Below are 14,864 nucleotides of genomic sequence, written 5' to 3'. Positions count from 1 at the left end.
ATGCAGTTTAAATGCAGCTTCAAACGATCGCAAATGCGATCCCAGCCGAGGAAGAAGAGTCTTATCTAGCGTAACGATCACTTTTTTTCATTAAAAAAATACAATTTAAACACTTTTTAATCTCAAACACTCGTCAGTATTCTGACTCAAGACAGTTAGGGTATGTCGAAAAACTCCAATCGTATTTTCTCCCTCAACTTCAAAAATCATTTCAAACTGACAAGTACCGACACAGTCTTTGCAAAATTAACATGCAAAGAAGATCAAACGTCCGTAACAAAAAAGGTAAAACAGTGATACAGGACGATTTTAAAGTTGAGGGAGAACATGAGATGGGAGTTTTTCGACATACTCTAACATGAACCAGAAAAAAAAAAACAGTCCAGGCAGAGTAAGACGAGACAAGCGTTTTACATTAAAAAGTATATAAATGAGATTATTTTTATGAAAATAACCGATTGTTTCACTAGATAACACCCTTCTTTCTCTGCTGGAATCATTTACAACCTCATTTAAACTGCATTTTGGAAGTTCAAAATCGGGGCACCACAGCAGTCCATTATATGGAGAAAAACCCTGAAATGTTTTCCTCAGAAAACATAATTTCTTTACGACTGAAAAAAGAAAGACATGAACATCTTGGATGACAAGGGAGTGACTACATTATTTGTAAATTGTTGTCCTGGAAGTGGACTTCTCTTTTAAGAAACCATTTGTAACAATTAATATGCTTCACGTTGCCTATTTCTCATCAAAAACAGTGACTAGGAACTAGTGTTGCACGATATACCGGTACTTAAAAAGTATCGCGATTCTGTGCTTTTAAAAAACGGTATGATTCCACACTTTACTAGTACCGGTGCTTTAAGGCCCTGATCACACCGAACGCATTTTTTAGGTCTGAAATGGGAGGTGCACCGCACTGCCCTTTTTTTGGTGACTTCTAAAAAAAAAAGAGCAGTGCGTTGCTGTTTTTTTTTTTTTTAATTTATTAGGCAACCATCAAATCAGCATTCCTGTCAGTCTAAACAAAGGATTATATTGCGAGCGCTCAAAAATCTTTGGTTTTTGCTGTTAAGCAAGCTGTCATATTAGCAAAAACCTTTAAAGGGGTCATCGGATGCCCATTTTCCACAAGCTGATATGATTCTTTAGGGTCTTAATGAAAAGTCTCTAATATACTTTGATTAAAAATTCTCAATGGTTTTGTAAAACAACATCCTTTTTACATTCAAAATGAGCTCAGCAAAAATCATCTCATTCTAAGGGGTTGTTCCTTTAAATGCAAATGAGCTTAGCTCACCCCGCCCCTCTCTTCTCTCTGTGAAAAGACAGTCTTGTTTACATTAGCCGCATGTAGCCGCGTTTAGCCGCTAAACTTCCTAACTGCCACGTTATAAGGAAAGGCGATCGCAAATATTCATAAAAAACCCTTATACTCACTTTTGCTGTAAGTGAAGCTGGATCATGAATGATTTGCGCGAACATAGACGGATATATGTAGATCGGGAGGCACATTCCCTTCACAAACAAATGTAATCTACTGCATCTTCAGCGGCTCAGATGTCAGGAGTAAATGACGACCACTATGTTCATTATTACATCCAGCAACACAACACCTCAATCGCTCAATCGAAGATATTCTTGTCTAACTTGCATCCCTGCTCCAGCATCGAAACAAAGAGGGCGGACTGTGACAGCTGATTCGAGGTAAATCGCTCATGTCAATTGACTATCGTGTGAGCGGCCTCTGTGGGTGTGACGCCACAACGACAGGCATCTGAGAATGGCTCGATTTGAAAAAGGGAATATTATTTTTACAGATTAATTAAAAACCACTGCATGGATTTTTATCATTATAGAGTAGATTTGTACATACACTGCCAACACACATTAATGTTCAAACAACATGAAAAAGTGAACTTAGCATCCGATGACCCCTTTAAAAAAATACAGCTCTGGGTAACCCGCAATACACATCAAAAGTTTCTCCTCCATCAGTGCAGTCTCCAGACTTTCTAAGCAATGGTAAACTTTCGTCATCACAACAGAAGACCACAATGGACAATGGAAAAAACGCAATGACGTTGGGTGTTTTTTTTTTTTTTTTTTTCCCAACTTCAGGTACTCAAAAATGCGAGGCGCAGCAAGCGGTTAAGGCGTGAGGCACCCGCGGTGCACGAACAGCATGCATAACGCTCACTGCCAATAGAAAACAATTCACAAAAGGCACCTCTCACTGCAAAAACGCGTTCTGTCTGATCGGGATCATTCGAATAGTAATGAATAGAGCTGAAAGTAATGAATAGAGCTGAACATTTAAAATATTTATTAATTTATTAATTACAATATTTTATTTTTAATAGTAAGAAAACGGTATTTCTTAGTATTTTATAGTACGTTTTGTTCATGCTCATTAAACTGATGCGTTTTGGTTCATTTTTGTGCATGTTATGCAAATTTTGTCAATTTGCTTGTAACTACCTGCGTTAAAAAAATAATAATAATAAAAAAAAAACGTCAAAACCAGCGTAAAAATGTAAAAACTTGGTAAAAACAAGCTATTTCTTAATACCAATATTCAGTTGTAAAATACGTTTGTCACTCCTGTTGATAATCAAACTCTGCCGCCACTGCAATATTTTGGAACTAACAACTTACAAATCGTTTCACAGTAGTTTGTGTAGTTAAAACAGCTACGTTTGGAGTTTTGTGTCTTTAAGACAAAACCTAAGCTACAATCTTATTGTTGGAGAATATGAATTTTATCGTCCACCCTGTGGGCTAAAACAATTTTTCCTCTCATCCTGAAGTTTTTTTTTAACCATGACCTCAGAAGCCTTTGAAATTCCGACCTGAGGTCGTTGCTGTTTAATTTTGTTAATGATATTCTCAATTCTGTTTCTTTCAAACAACTAAAACCCAAAGTGGTTCTCCACACTTGTCCTGTTTGGGTTTGTTAATCGTGCATTACCAGACCCAAGCAATAATATTTTTCATCTACATCTTTTGCATAACATTGCAACAGTTTTTTTAGGAACCTGGACGTGCGGAAATCCCCTCGTCTTGTGACATTTCGGTGTTGTCACTTTGTTTTGACTTGTGTTGTAATGATCACATTAACACAGCCTAATGCCACAAATCCCCTAAAAAAACTTTTTGTGTTATTTAATCAACAATAATTTTATATTAATGAGTTCTGGTTACTGTTTTCTTACTGAAATCATTAAATACAGTTGACATTTCCTTCATGTGTCCTTGCAGCGTCAGAGAAAGAACCTCCGGATGTTCTCAGCAGGACCAAGTGCCTTGAGTATTTAGCAGCTCTGCGACATGCTAAATGGTTTCAGGTAAAACCGCGCTTTGAAAGTTTACGCTAACTAATTTAGGATAGGTTTAAATTGTGCGTAATATTTTAGGGTATTAGACACATTATCTGCAACTTTGTGAAAAGTGTCGGGGAAGCTCCTTTGAACTTATATTTTCATACGTTTCAAGCTACTCAAAATTGAACGCAGTTACGTTAATTTGTAACTGTTGCATCGGGTGTAACGTTAAAAAATTGTTGAGAAAGCTTAATTTAACTACCGACATGCTACCGACTTTCGCCTAAACCCGAAACAAACTTCATTCGTGGTTGCATTCCTAAATGTGTCAGAACACAATTGCTAACACATCGATAGTGCTCTTCACTTTCAACATTACCACAAGGGGTGCTATAGTGGTCGTTGGCATAACATTTCTTCCATGGTCAATTTTCTCTTTCAGCAACAGCGTTTGGAAAACAATATCGCAGAGCAAGTCGGTTAAGTTGATGGACAATTGGCTAGTGTGTTAGCTAGCTAACTACCTGAATTATAAGTTGTAGTTAGGCGTGTACAATGGAACTGTATGTTTGTGTATTTGCGTAGAGTATGTTTTTTGGTCTTTGACTCAAACGTTTTAGTAACAATTTATCATTAGCATTTCAATTCATATTAACTAAAGTGTTGTTGTTTGCTGTGGTGGTTGGATATTAATGAGTTTTATTCACAGGCGTCATTACGTTATGCTTTACATAGCTACAGTAAATTATAACGTAGTTGAGTTAGACAACGTAAAAACTCTGAAAAATGAATTGCTACTAATTACTGGCAAAAAGTAGCTAAATATAGTTTTAAAGAATTATTTAGCCTGTAAATTGACTTAAAATATCGCTATTGGGAAAGCTACACATAGCGCTATAAAGGACATCAGCAGAGACTTTTTTTTCTTCTGCGATTAATTTTCATTTTCAGGAGCGACAGTGTGTAAAGAATATCAGCTAAGTTTATTGTGAGCAGATTAGCATGTTAACTAGCTAATTACCTAAATAATTTGTAGTTAAGCATGCACAATGGAACTGTATGTTTGCATATTTGCGTAAAGTATGTTTTTGGACTTTAACTGAAACATTGCTTAATTTTAGTATCATTTTAGCATTAGTGTTTTAAATTGTATTTCAAAAATTACCTGAATACAGAAAAAAAAAAAATAAAGTGTTATTTCATCTCTAAAATGACTTAGAAAATTGCTATTGGGAAAGCTCCACAGCTAAATGACATGGTACTGACTTACGCCTAAAACGAAAACAAGCTTTATGCAAATATCTATTGCTACTACCAACTCAAGTATGTCTATTTAAATATGTCAGCACTCAATTAGTAACAGTTAGTGCTAGTGCGCCTTATTTTTAGTATTGCCTCAAGGGGTGCTATAATGGACGTTAGCATAAACTTTCTTCTACGATTAATTTTAATTTTCAGGAGCGACAGTGGTTTAATTTTAGTAACGTTTTAGCATTAGCATTTTAATTTGTATTAACTAAAGTGATGTCGGGATTGTAGTATACTAATGAGGCTTATGCTAACGGTCTTCAGTCATTACATTATGCATTAGGCATAACGTAAAAACTATTTCTGAAAAGTGAATTGCTACTCTACACAGCTAAATGACATGCCACAAAGTAGCCACAAAGTAGCTAAATATAGAAACATTTTTTAAAAAAGTGTTTTAGCGTCTAAATTGACTTAAAAATCGCTCTCGGGAAAGATACACATAGCTAACTGACTTTGGCTTGAGCTACTATTAATGCTACTCTCAACTCAAGTTTGATTTCATTTATCGCTGTTTCTACATACATGAGCGCGCAATTAGTAACACTTAGCTAGTGTGTCTTATTTTCAGTCTTGCCACAGGGGGCGCTATAATGGACGTTAGCTTAAACTTGTTTTCTTCTACGATTAATTTACATTTTCAGGAGCGACAGTGTGTAAAGAATATCGTAGAGCAAGTCAGTTACGTTTATTGTCAACTGGTTAGCATTTTAGCTAGCTAACCACCTAAATAATTTGTAGTTAAGCGTGTATAGTAGAACTGAGCACTTGTGATACATTGGCCGAATGGTTGCGTACTTATGCAGAGTATGTTTCTGGTCTTAGAATCAACTGCTGAAAAATTTTAGTAGCATTAGCATAATCAATTAACATTTATGCTTGTGTTATTCACTGAAGTGCTGCTGTTAGTAGTGATTGCTACGTATTAACGAGTTTCGTCCACAGGCTCGGGCGAATGGTCTTCAGTCTTGCGTCATCATTATTCGGGTTCTGCGGGATCTCTGTCAGCGCGTACCTACTTGGGGCAGGATGCCCGACTGGGTCAGTTAGCCATGTTTGCTAACAATGATTTTAGCCATAGCTAATAATGGTTGAATTAAGTAATGTGTTGCATTTTCATTCACAAAGGCCATGGAGCTGCTTGTGGAAAAAGCCATTAGCAGTGCATCCGGTCCACTGAGTCCCGGAGAAGCTCTGCGGAGGGTCCTCGAATGCATCGCCACCGGGATTCTCCTGCCTGGTGAGCGGTGTTATTTTATCAGTGTTAGGGAACGTTACTTTTAAAAGTAATGCATTAACATATTGACTTACTTCCTAAAAAAGTGACTAATTGCACTAGTTACTTTTTATGGAAAGTAATGCATTGCGTTACTTTTGCGTTACTCTTTCTCATCTGGATTGGACTTGCTTGTATGTTTTTAATATAAAAAAAGTTTTATTTTTGGCATATGTAAAAGCCCTCGCACACCAAAGTGAAAGTGAAATACACTTTAGGCTGAAGGAAAAGTTAATTAATAACATTTCATTGTTGCAGGTGTGTGTCATATTCTAAGTTTGCATTTGACTGTTTTTATTCATTTTGAGGAATATTGAATCTGTTCTTGTGTAAGTGAGATGAATAAATACATGTTCATATTTAGTCTAAAACTACAAGTGTCATATCATGGATAAAACAAAATAACTGGCATTACTTACATAAAAAAGTATATTTTACTGTAAATTAAAAAGTAATGCATTATTAGTTACTTGGAAAAAAGTAATCTGATTACTTAAGTTACTTGTAATGTGTTACCCCAACACTGCATATTAATTTAAGATTTTCAGTTTTAATTTTAACTTTAGCTTAAATTCTAGTAATTAAGTCAATTTTCTAAGTTTTGTTTTTCTAAATTTTTCTGTTTAGCTGTAACTGACTGTTATTTCAGTTTTAGACATTTAAGTACTTTAACGTAAAGTTGCTTTTTGGCTAAATATTTATATTTTAGTTTATTTCAGCTTTATTTACATTAACAAAAATGATTTTTAGTAGTTTTAGTTGACTATAATGACAAATCTTGTTACTGATTTTACTACTAAGCAATTTTGTTTGTGTGCTTTTGTCATTTTTAGTATTTATAAAAAAAAAAAAAAAACATTTCTGTTTAGCTTTACTTTTTATCATGTTAAACTTATTTTTAGTTGAATGTCTTTTTTTTTTTTTTCAAACAAATATTTAGATTGTATTTTATTTCAGCTTTATTGCAAATGAACAAAACCGTTTTTTAACAGTTTTAGTTAACAACAACAACACAGGGGTAAAATGCATTATTATTATATGCCTTTATTAAATGTAGTTTCATTTTAGTAATTGTAGTACTTAAAAAAGAGAAAATAAAAAATATTATGGAAACTAACTGAAATTAAATAAGTAATGTAATATTCACATTTTATTTTATTTATGCTTTATTTTTTACAGCTGACAATTACAAAACTTGGATAAGATGCCATTTGAGACACAATTTTGAAATGTGTATTTGTCTTTTTATTTTTCTAAACATTTGTTTTGATTTTATTTATTAGTATTTAATTTACTACTGATTTTAATTCTTATTTAATTGCAGTTAGTTGCCAAAGCAACTAATGTTCACTTAAGTTTTATATTTTAAATGTAATGTTTTTTTTTTTTTTTCAGTTTCGTTTCAATGGTTTCAGTTTTAGGTAATAATAACACTGGGTGAGATACAGTAGTAGCCTTCCAACTATTAATAGACATCACAAATGCATCATCTGCAACACTTTTTGTAACCCGTTTACACCTATATTTAGACCTAAAACGGTCATTAACTGTCTGTCGCCCCTCAGATGGTCCAGGTCTTCTCGACCCGTGTGAGAAAGGTCAAACGGACGCTCTGGGAAGCATGTCCAAACAAGCTCGGGAAGACGTGACTGCTAGTGCCCAGGTACTAAACAGTTTAACTAACCCAAATTTCCATTTATTTTTATCTGTGCTATTTTAAAAGCGACATCTTTGTTTGATCTCCTCGTGTTTTTCAGCACGCACTACGACTGCTGGCTTTCCGCCAGATCCATAAGGTCCTCGGCATGGGCTCGCTGCCGGTCTCTAAGGCCGCAGCCCGAAACCGCAAGAGACGACGCGACGGCAGCGACACCGGCGAGGGAGAAGCCGACGGAAAGAAGGATAAAAAAGACGATTCTCACGACCCTTGAGACGTCTGCGTAGTCTTCGCAAGCTCTTATGTCTTTAGAAATGTATAAATATCACCCGAAGAGGAAAAATACAACACTTGATGGTTCCACTTTTCGAAAGGACAAGAGATGGAAAAAACATAGTCGTTCCCCTTTTATGATGCAATACATCTTTCTATTACATCTGAGCTGAAAATAGGCCCAAATGCTCCTGAAATGCAAGTCGCATCTTGTTTTCAGCGATCAGATGACGAGTGAACATCGCTACCGATCAGCGACCGATATATAATAAAAAGTTACTGAACGTTACATTAGCTCTATTAGGCACTTTGACATATTAATGGCACTTAATTAAAGCTTTAAACATCCCGACACAGGCCAGTCTTTTTTATGTTTACATTATATATATATATATATATTGTGGGGCCCAAAACTCTGAGTCTAAATTGACATTTTTCAGACGTTTTAACATGCAAATATACATGTTTTATTATTTTGAAGAATATAAAATGAACATTATAACATAAAATTAATAAGAAATATTTCTGTTTTTCATTGCAAATGAAATTTTGTGACAATGAAAATGAAATTAATTTAGTGACAATGAAATCTGACTTTTGGTCTCAGACTTTTGGATCCCACTGTATAAAACACAAAATATTTAGATATATTTATAAACATAATGAATTCTATTCTATATAATATTATTATAACGTATTATATAATAATATTATGTATGATGTTAATGCAAAATGATTAGTTTCGTTACTGTGTATCTTAAATTAAGTTTTTAATATAAGTAGTTACTAGTATTCACTAATAAGCTGTTTAAAAGCGACACGATTCAGCTTTGTGTGGTTCTTTATTAACCCGACACTGGATTTATACACTGTAAAAAAAACATTTGTTGAGTCAACTTAAAATAATGTTACAATGCCTTAAAGGTTTAGTCAACTTGAAATAAGTTGTACAAAGTGAATATTTGAGTTGACTAAACAAGCAGTTCAGTTTGTTAAACTTAAAAGCTGGTCTTGTTACCCAACTGCCTTAAAAATTTAAGTTGAATCAACTCAAACATCTAAGTTGTCACTTAGTACAACTTAACATTTCAAGTTGACTAAACTTTTTTTGTTGACTGAGCTTAAAATTTTAAGGCAGCTGGGTAACAATTTTAAGTTGACTCAGATTATTTTTTAGTGTAAATGTTTAGTTCAGTCAACTCAAATAAGTTTAGTCAACTTGAAATGTTAAGTTGTATGAAGTGAAAACTTAGATATGAGTTGACTAAGCAAACAATTTGGTTTGTTAAACCTAAAAGCTGGGCTTGTTACCCAGCTGTCTTAAATTAAGTTGAATCAACTCAAACATCTAAGTTGTCACTTAGTACAATTTAACAATTTAAGTTGACTAAACCTTTTTTTTTAATGAGTTGACTGAACTTAAAATTTTAAGACAGCTGGGTAACAATTTTAAGTTGACTCAAAAAATAATTTTTTAGTGTAAATGTTTAGTTCAGTCAACTCAAATAAGTTTAGTCAACTTGAAATGTTAAGTTGTACAAAGTGAAAACAGATATTCGAGTTGACTAAACAATCAATTTAGTTTGTTAAACTTAAAAGCTGGGCTTGTTACCCAGCTGTCTTAGATGTTGAGTTCATTCAACTTAAAATTTTAAGTTGTCACTTAGTACAACTTAACATTTCAAGTTGACTAAACTTTTTTGAGTTGACAAAACTTAAAATTTTAAGACAGCTGGGTAACAATTTTAAGTTGACTCAAATTATTTTTTAGTGTAAATGATTAGTTCAGTCAACTCAAATAAGTTTATTCAACTTGAAATGTTAAGTTGTACGAAGTGAAAACTTAGATATTTGAGTTGACTAAACAAACAATTTAGTTTAAACTTAAAAGCTGGGCTTGTTACCCAGTAGCCTTAAAAATTTAAGTTGTATCAACTCAAACATCTAAGTTGTCACTTAGTACAACTTAACATTTCAAGTTGACTAAACTTTTTTTTTTTTTTTGAGTTGACTGAACTTAAAATTTTAAGGCAGCAAGGTAACACTTTTAAGTTGACTCAAATTATTTTTTAGTGTAAATGTTTAGTTCAGTCTACCCAAATAAGTTTAGTCAACTTGAAATGTTAAGTTGTACTAAGTGAAAAAAGATATTTGAGTTGACTGAACAAACAATTTAGTTTGTTAAACTTAAAAGCTGGGCTTGTACCCAACGTTTTTTTTTTTTTGAGTTGACCGAACTTAAAATTTTAAGGCAGCCGGGTAACAATTTTAAGTTGACTCAACAAATTGTTTTTTTTTACAGCGTAAATGTTTAGGTATCAAATCTGTAACTGATGGAAGAAAAAAATAAATACATAAATAGACTTCTCTGCTATCATTATTTTTATTTGCATTCTGAATAATCGCTCATTTCACGGTGAGAAGCTGGCGTTTCGACAGGGTATCGAGCCGCGAATACGCAACGTAAAAAGTCTGTGGTTCTTCACACGTGCCTGCGGTAAAGATTTAAAGTACTTGAAATGCGAACGAGGAGGTGAATTTTCCGGTTCTTCATATTGCAATATAATATAATGTAATACCTCTCTATTCTTACATTTTTATATAAAAGAGTAAAATCTAACCTAGCGAGAGATGCGCAGTTTGCTAGAAAGATCACTTGTTAGTACATCGAATTGATTATTCATATCGCTTGGGTTTGCGTTCCGCCACTTGTTTTTACGTATAATGCAATCGTATCCCACCGTTTTTTAAATGTTCCTGCTGAGTGTTTGTTCTTGTTTCGTAGGACTGTGAATAATTATAGTGTGATCTTTCTTTCAGTTGGAATATCTGTGTAGTGCTGCTTAACTAAATAAATGGAGAAAACGATCAGACTACGCGGCCCGTCTGTGTGTGTTTTGACTTGAGTTGAGGCTTTTTTTGCCTTATGTTTTTGCCATCTTATATGGTCATAAATAGTGGTGGAAAAAACGTCAGAGCCGCGGTTCTGTGAATATCAAGAGGAAGTGAGTGAGTGAGTGAGTGTGTAATAAACCTCTGATGAGTGTGTCTCTGCTCACATGGAGTGACACCCGCAACATATCTCACAAACTCATACTGGTGAGTGAGAACTTTGTTTTTGTTTTTTAATTTATACAGCACTGGGTCTAGAAAGATGCTAGTTTAATGTTTAACTATATTGTGTATAAGGATTTTTATTTATGTTTCATAATCTTAATCTGTACTAAAAATATATGCACATGAAACATTTTTGAAACTACAAGCATTCGTGTGTATTTAAGGTGTAATTCATTTTCTTAATTTCAGCTGTTTTCAAGTGTCAATTAAGTTTTATTATTATTTTTTAAACATAGTTTTAGGGCCTTTTTAGGACCTTTTTCAGCATTTTAAATCACATTTTAGCTTTTTCCAGTCAAGGTTATGTTAAAGGGTAAACATTGTTTTGAATGTAGGTTTTTATTAATTTATTTTTTATGCTTTCATTGTTATTATTTTATAAATATCACTAATTTATTTTTTAACTATTTTAATCACCATGTAGGTTTTTATTTATTTTATTTATTTAATAATAATAATAATAATAATAATAATAATAATTATTATTATTATTATTATTTAATATTAATTATTGATATTAAATGATAGAATTAATGTGTGATGTTTTTTTTTTGTGATTTTCTTTATTTCAGTTGTAGTTACTGTAAGTGTTTCAAATACTGTTAGGACTGTTTTAGGACCATGTTCAACGTTTTAAATCACATTTGAGGTTTTTTTTCCACTCAAGGTTATGCAAAAAAAAGTTAACATTGTTTTGAATGCGGGTTTTTATTCGGGGGCGTGTTGGCGTCCATTTATGACTATTTTAATCACTTTCTGCAGTGTGGGTGTGACTTGATATTAATATAGCTATTAAATGAGAATTAATGTGATTTTTGTTTTGTTTTGTTTTGTCCATTTATGAGTATTTTAATCACTTTATGCGGGTGTGACACATTTGATTTGGTAAATTAATTTTTGGGCCTTTTGGTTACCTTTAACATGTATTTATGGTGGCTATGTGGCTTGGCATTAATTACTGCTATCAAGTTATAGAATTAATGTGTGTGTTTTTATTTATTTTATTTAGTTTTTCACATGTTCAAATAGTTTTGGGGGGCCATTTATGACTATTGTAATTACGGTTTCCGGTGCGGGTGTGATATTTTTTGATCACCTTCTAACATTTTGTTTTTTTCACGTTCTTGTTTGTGCCCACATAACATATTAAAAATGTCATTTAGATGAAGTATACCATTTTACACGACTGTAATATGCTAAAACAAAATGTCCGATCTTTTTAAGCGCTTTTTAACGCGGTTTCTTCATCAGGTTGAAAGTCTGAAGACCTTCAGATGTTTCTTGCTCAATAAACGCATGGCGATGGTAAGCTAAACATCATGCTAAATAATAGCCGACACCTCCAGAAGTTTTCACACTTCACTTCTTACTTACTTCTTCATTATTACTCTACTATTACTCCAGAAGAACTGGACGGCAGGTACGCAGTGCGTCGCCAAAAAGCAGCACTGCAAACCTAAAGCGGGTAAAATCGCGTATCACAAAGGCGACATCTTGACAGTCGTCGGACCCGGAACGGTAAAATATGCACCTTTCCTAAACGCATTCTCCCATATAAAGTCACCAGAGCTTGACTAAGGTTTGTTTTCAGAGGAAAGGAGAATACAGAGCCCGACATAACACGACGGGAGAGGAAGGACTGGTGTCGGGTTCGAATCTGAGAGAAAGGGAAGCCCTCCGTATCGACCCCAAATTAAGCCTCATGCCGTAAGTAAACACAAATCTTAAATTCTGAAGAACTGCGATGAGGAATAAACTGGTAATGTGGTGGTAGTTACTCCACAGAAGGACAGGATGTGGTTAGTTTATGTCAGCAGAGGATATTTTAGCCCTGACGTTGTTTAAAATCTTCACAGATGGTTTCACGGCAAAATATCCGGGCAGCAAGCCGTTGGCAAACTGAAGCCCGCGGAGGACGGGCTTTTCCTCGTACGGGAGTCGGTTCGGCATCCCGGTGACTTTGTGCTGTGCGTCTGCTTTAGTCAGAAGGTTTTCCACTATCGAGTCATCTTTAAAGACAACAAACTGTCCATCGATAACAAGCAGTTCTTCTACAATCTCATCGACATGATCGAGGTGCGTCAAGCGGCTAATTTTAGCGCGTTTCTTCATTTATCTCAGTTTTCCAGTGACACATCCGGGCTGTTCACGTCCTGTGGTTTTCAACGGGAAGTGAGAACTAGGTCTCTTTTGTGGTGAGCGACAGATGGTTTTGACCAGTTTTGGGGATTCAGAAGGGGTAATTTGTTTAAAAGTGGTTGTGGTGACAGTAATTTTTAAAAATGGTTTTTGCCACTTTTTTTGTTTAGCTTCAAGCATTTTTGCAGTCAAGAGGTCATGCAGTTTTAAAGGAGTCATCGGATGCCCATTTTCCACAAGTTGATATGATTCTTTAGGGTCTTGATGAAAAGTCTATAATATACTTTGGTTAAAGGGGTCATTGGATGCTAAGTTGACTTTTTCATGTTGTTTGAACATTAATGTGTGTTGGCAGTGTATGTACAAATCTACCCTATAATGATAAAAATCCATGCAGTGGTTTTTAATTAATCTGTAAAAATAATATCCCCTTTTTCAAATCACACCGACAGAGACCGCTCCCACGATAGTTGATTGACATGAGCGTTTTACTCAGATCAGCTGTAACAGTCCGACCTCTTTGTTTGGATGCCGGAGCAGGGATGTGAGTTAGACAAGAATATTTCCGACTGAGCGATTGAGGTGTTGTGCTGCCGGATGTAATAATAAACATAGTGGTCGTCATTTACTCCGGACATCTGAGCCGCTGAAGATGCAGTAGATTACGTTTGTTTGTGAAGGGAATGCGACTCCCGATCTACATATATCCGTCTATGTTCGCTCAAATCATTCATGATCCAGCTTCACTTACAGCAGAAGTGAGTATAAGGGTTTTTTTTATGAATCTTTGCGATCGCCTTTCCTAATAATGTACTAGTTAGCAAGTTTAGCGGCTAAACGTGTCTAAATGCGGCTAAAGTAAACAGGCTCGTCTCTCCACAGAGAGAAGAGAGGGGCGGGGCGAGCAGAGCTCATTAACATTTAAAGCAGCCTCGACCACAATAAGATGTTTTTTGTAGAGTTGATTTTGACAAGGTAAAAAGGGTGTTGTTTTACACAACCATTGAGAATTTTTAATCAAAGTATATTAGAGACTTTTCATTAAGACCCTAAAGAATCATATCAACTTGTGTAAAATGGGCATCCGATGACCCCTTTAAAAAAAAACTCAATTATAATACAAATATAAAGGTATAAATTCAATGTATAAATTAATTTATGGTTGTTAAAACTGTGAATATTATATAAATAAATATACCTAAACATTGATTTCATTTAAAATCTAAATCAATATAAATGCAAAAGGTGTTTTAAAGACACACATGACCTTTTTTTTTTTTTTTTTTTTTTTTTCCACTTTCATATTTTAGTCATGCAGTGTGAGCAAATTTTTTCCATTTATTTTAATCACATCTTTCACATCTGCCTATTAATAACAAACATGAAGATATAAATATAAAAATAAATTTATTGTTGTTAACAGTAAAAATAATGTAATATTAATTAAATATAAAAGTTTATTTCAATTTAAATATAAATATAAAAGGTATATTTTTTAAATATCACATTTTAAGTTTTTTTCACCATTTGTACACATTTTTTCTAAATTCATATTTTAGTTTGTTTGTTTATTTATTTATTTTAATCACGTCGTTAACATCTACCTATTAATATATAAATCTGAAAGACATATATAATATTGTAGATATAATACAAATATAAAGGCATAAATTCAATATATAAATTAATTTATTGTTGTTAAAAGTGTAAATAATGTAAATAATATAACATTAAATTTAAACATTTAAACATTAAAATTACATTTTTT

General features: G+C 33.8%; 2 protein-coding genes across 5 annotated transcripts in view; both read left to right on the top strand.

Moving 5' to 3' along the window:
* The window catches only part of zfr2 (zinc finger RNA binding protein 2), a 29,402-nt gene extending 18,689 nt beyond the window's left edge, over positions 1-10,713 (top strand). For 2 of the 3 annotated variants that reach the window (XM_051094736.1, XM_051094735.1), the window contains exons 15-19: positions 3,265-3,350; positions 5,580-5,675; positions 5,763-5,874; positions 7,476-7,573; positions 7,668-10,713. In XM_051094736.1, coding sequence (XP_050950693.1) covers positions 3,265-3,350; positions 5,580-5,675; positions 5,763-5,874; positions 7,476-7,573; positions 7,668-7,841 — 566 coding nt within the window. In that variant the 3' untranslated portion in view covers positions 7,842-10,713. The remainder of the gene's footprint in view (positions 1-3,264; positions 3,351-5,579; positions 5,676-5,762; positions 5,875-7,475; positions 7,574-7,667) is intronic. The other variant, XR_007825290.1, reaches the window with a different exon arrangement.
* Positions 10,714-10,746: 33 nt separating this feature from the next.
* matk (megakaryocyte-associated tyrosine kinase) overlaps positions 10,747-14,864 on the top strand; it is a 9,715-nt gene continuing 5,597 nt past the window's right edge. Inside the window, exons 1-5 of one of the 2 annotated variants that reach the window (XM_051094737.1) lie at positions 10,747-10,939; positions 12,209-12,262; positions 12,362-12,475; positions 12,549-12,664; positions 12,814-13,033. In XM_051094737.1, the coding sequence (XP_050950694.1) occupies positions 10,880-10,939; positions 12,209-12,262; positions 12,362-12,475; positions 12,549-12,664; positions 12,814-13,033 (564 nt within the window). In that variant the 5' untranslated portion in view covers positions 10,747-10,879. The remainder of the gene's footprint in view (positions 10,940-12,208; positions 12,263-12,361; positions 12,476-12,548; positions 12,665-12,813; positions 13,034-14,864) is intronic. The other variant, XM_051094738.1, reaches the window with a different exon arrangement.

The sequence above is a fragment of the Labeo rohita genome, chromosome 22 (genome assembly GCF_022985175.1).
Source record: "Labeo rohita strain BAU-BD-2019 chromosome 22, IGBB_LRoh.1.0, whole genome shotgun sequence".
NCBI classification, from domain to species: Eukaryota; Metazoa; Chordata; class Actinopteri; order Cypriniformes; family Cyprinidae; genus Labeo; species Labeo rohita.
The sequence above is the reverse complement of the archived record's forward strand: the minus strand, read 5'-3'. Positions and strand labels throughout refer to the sequence as shown.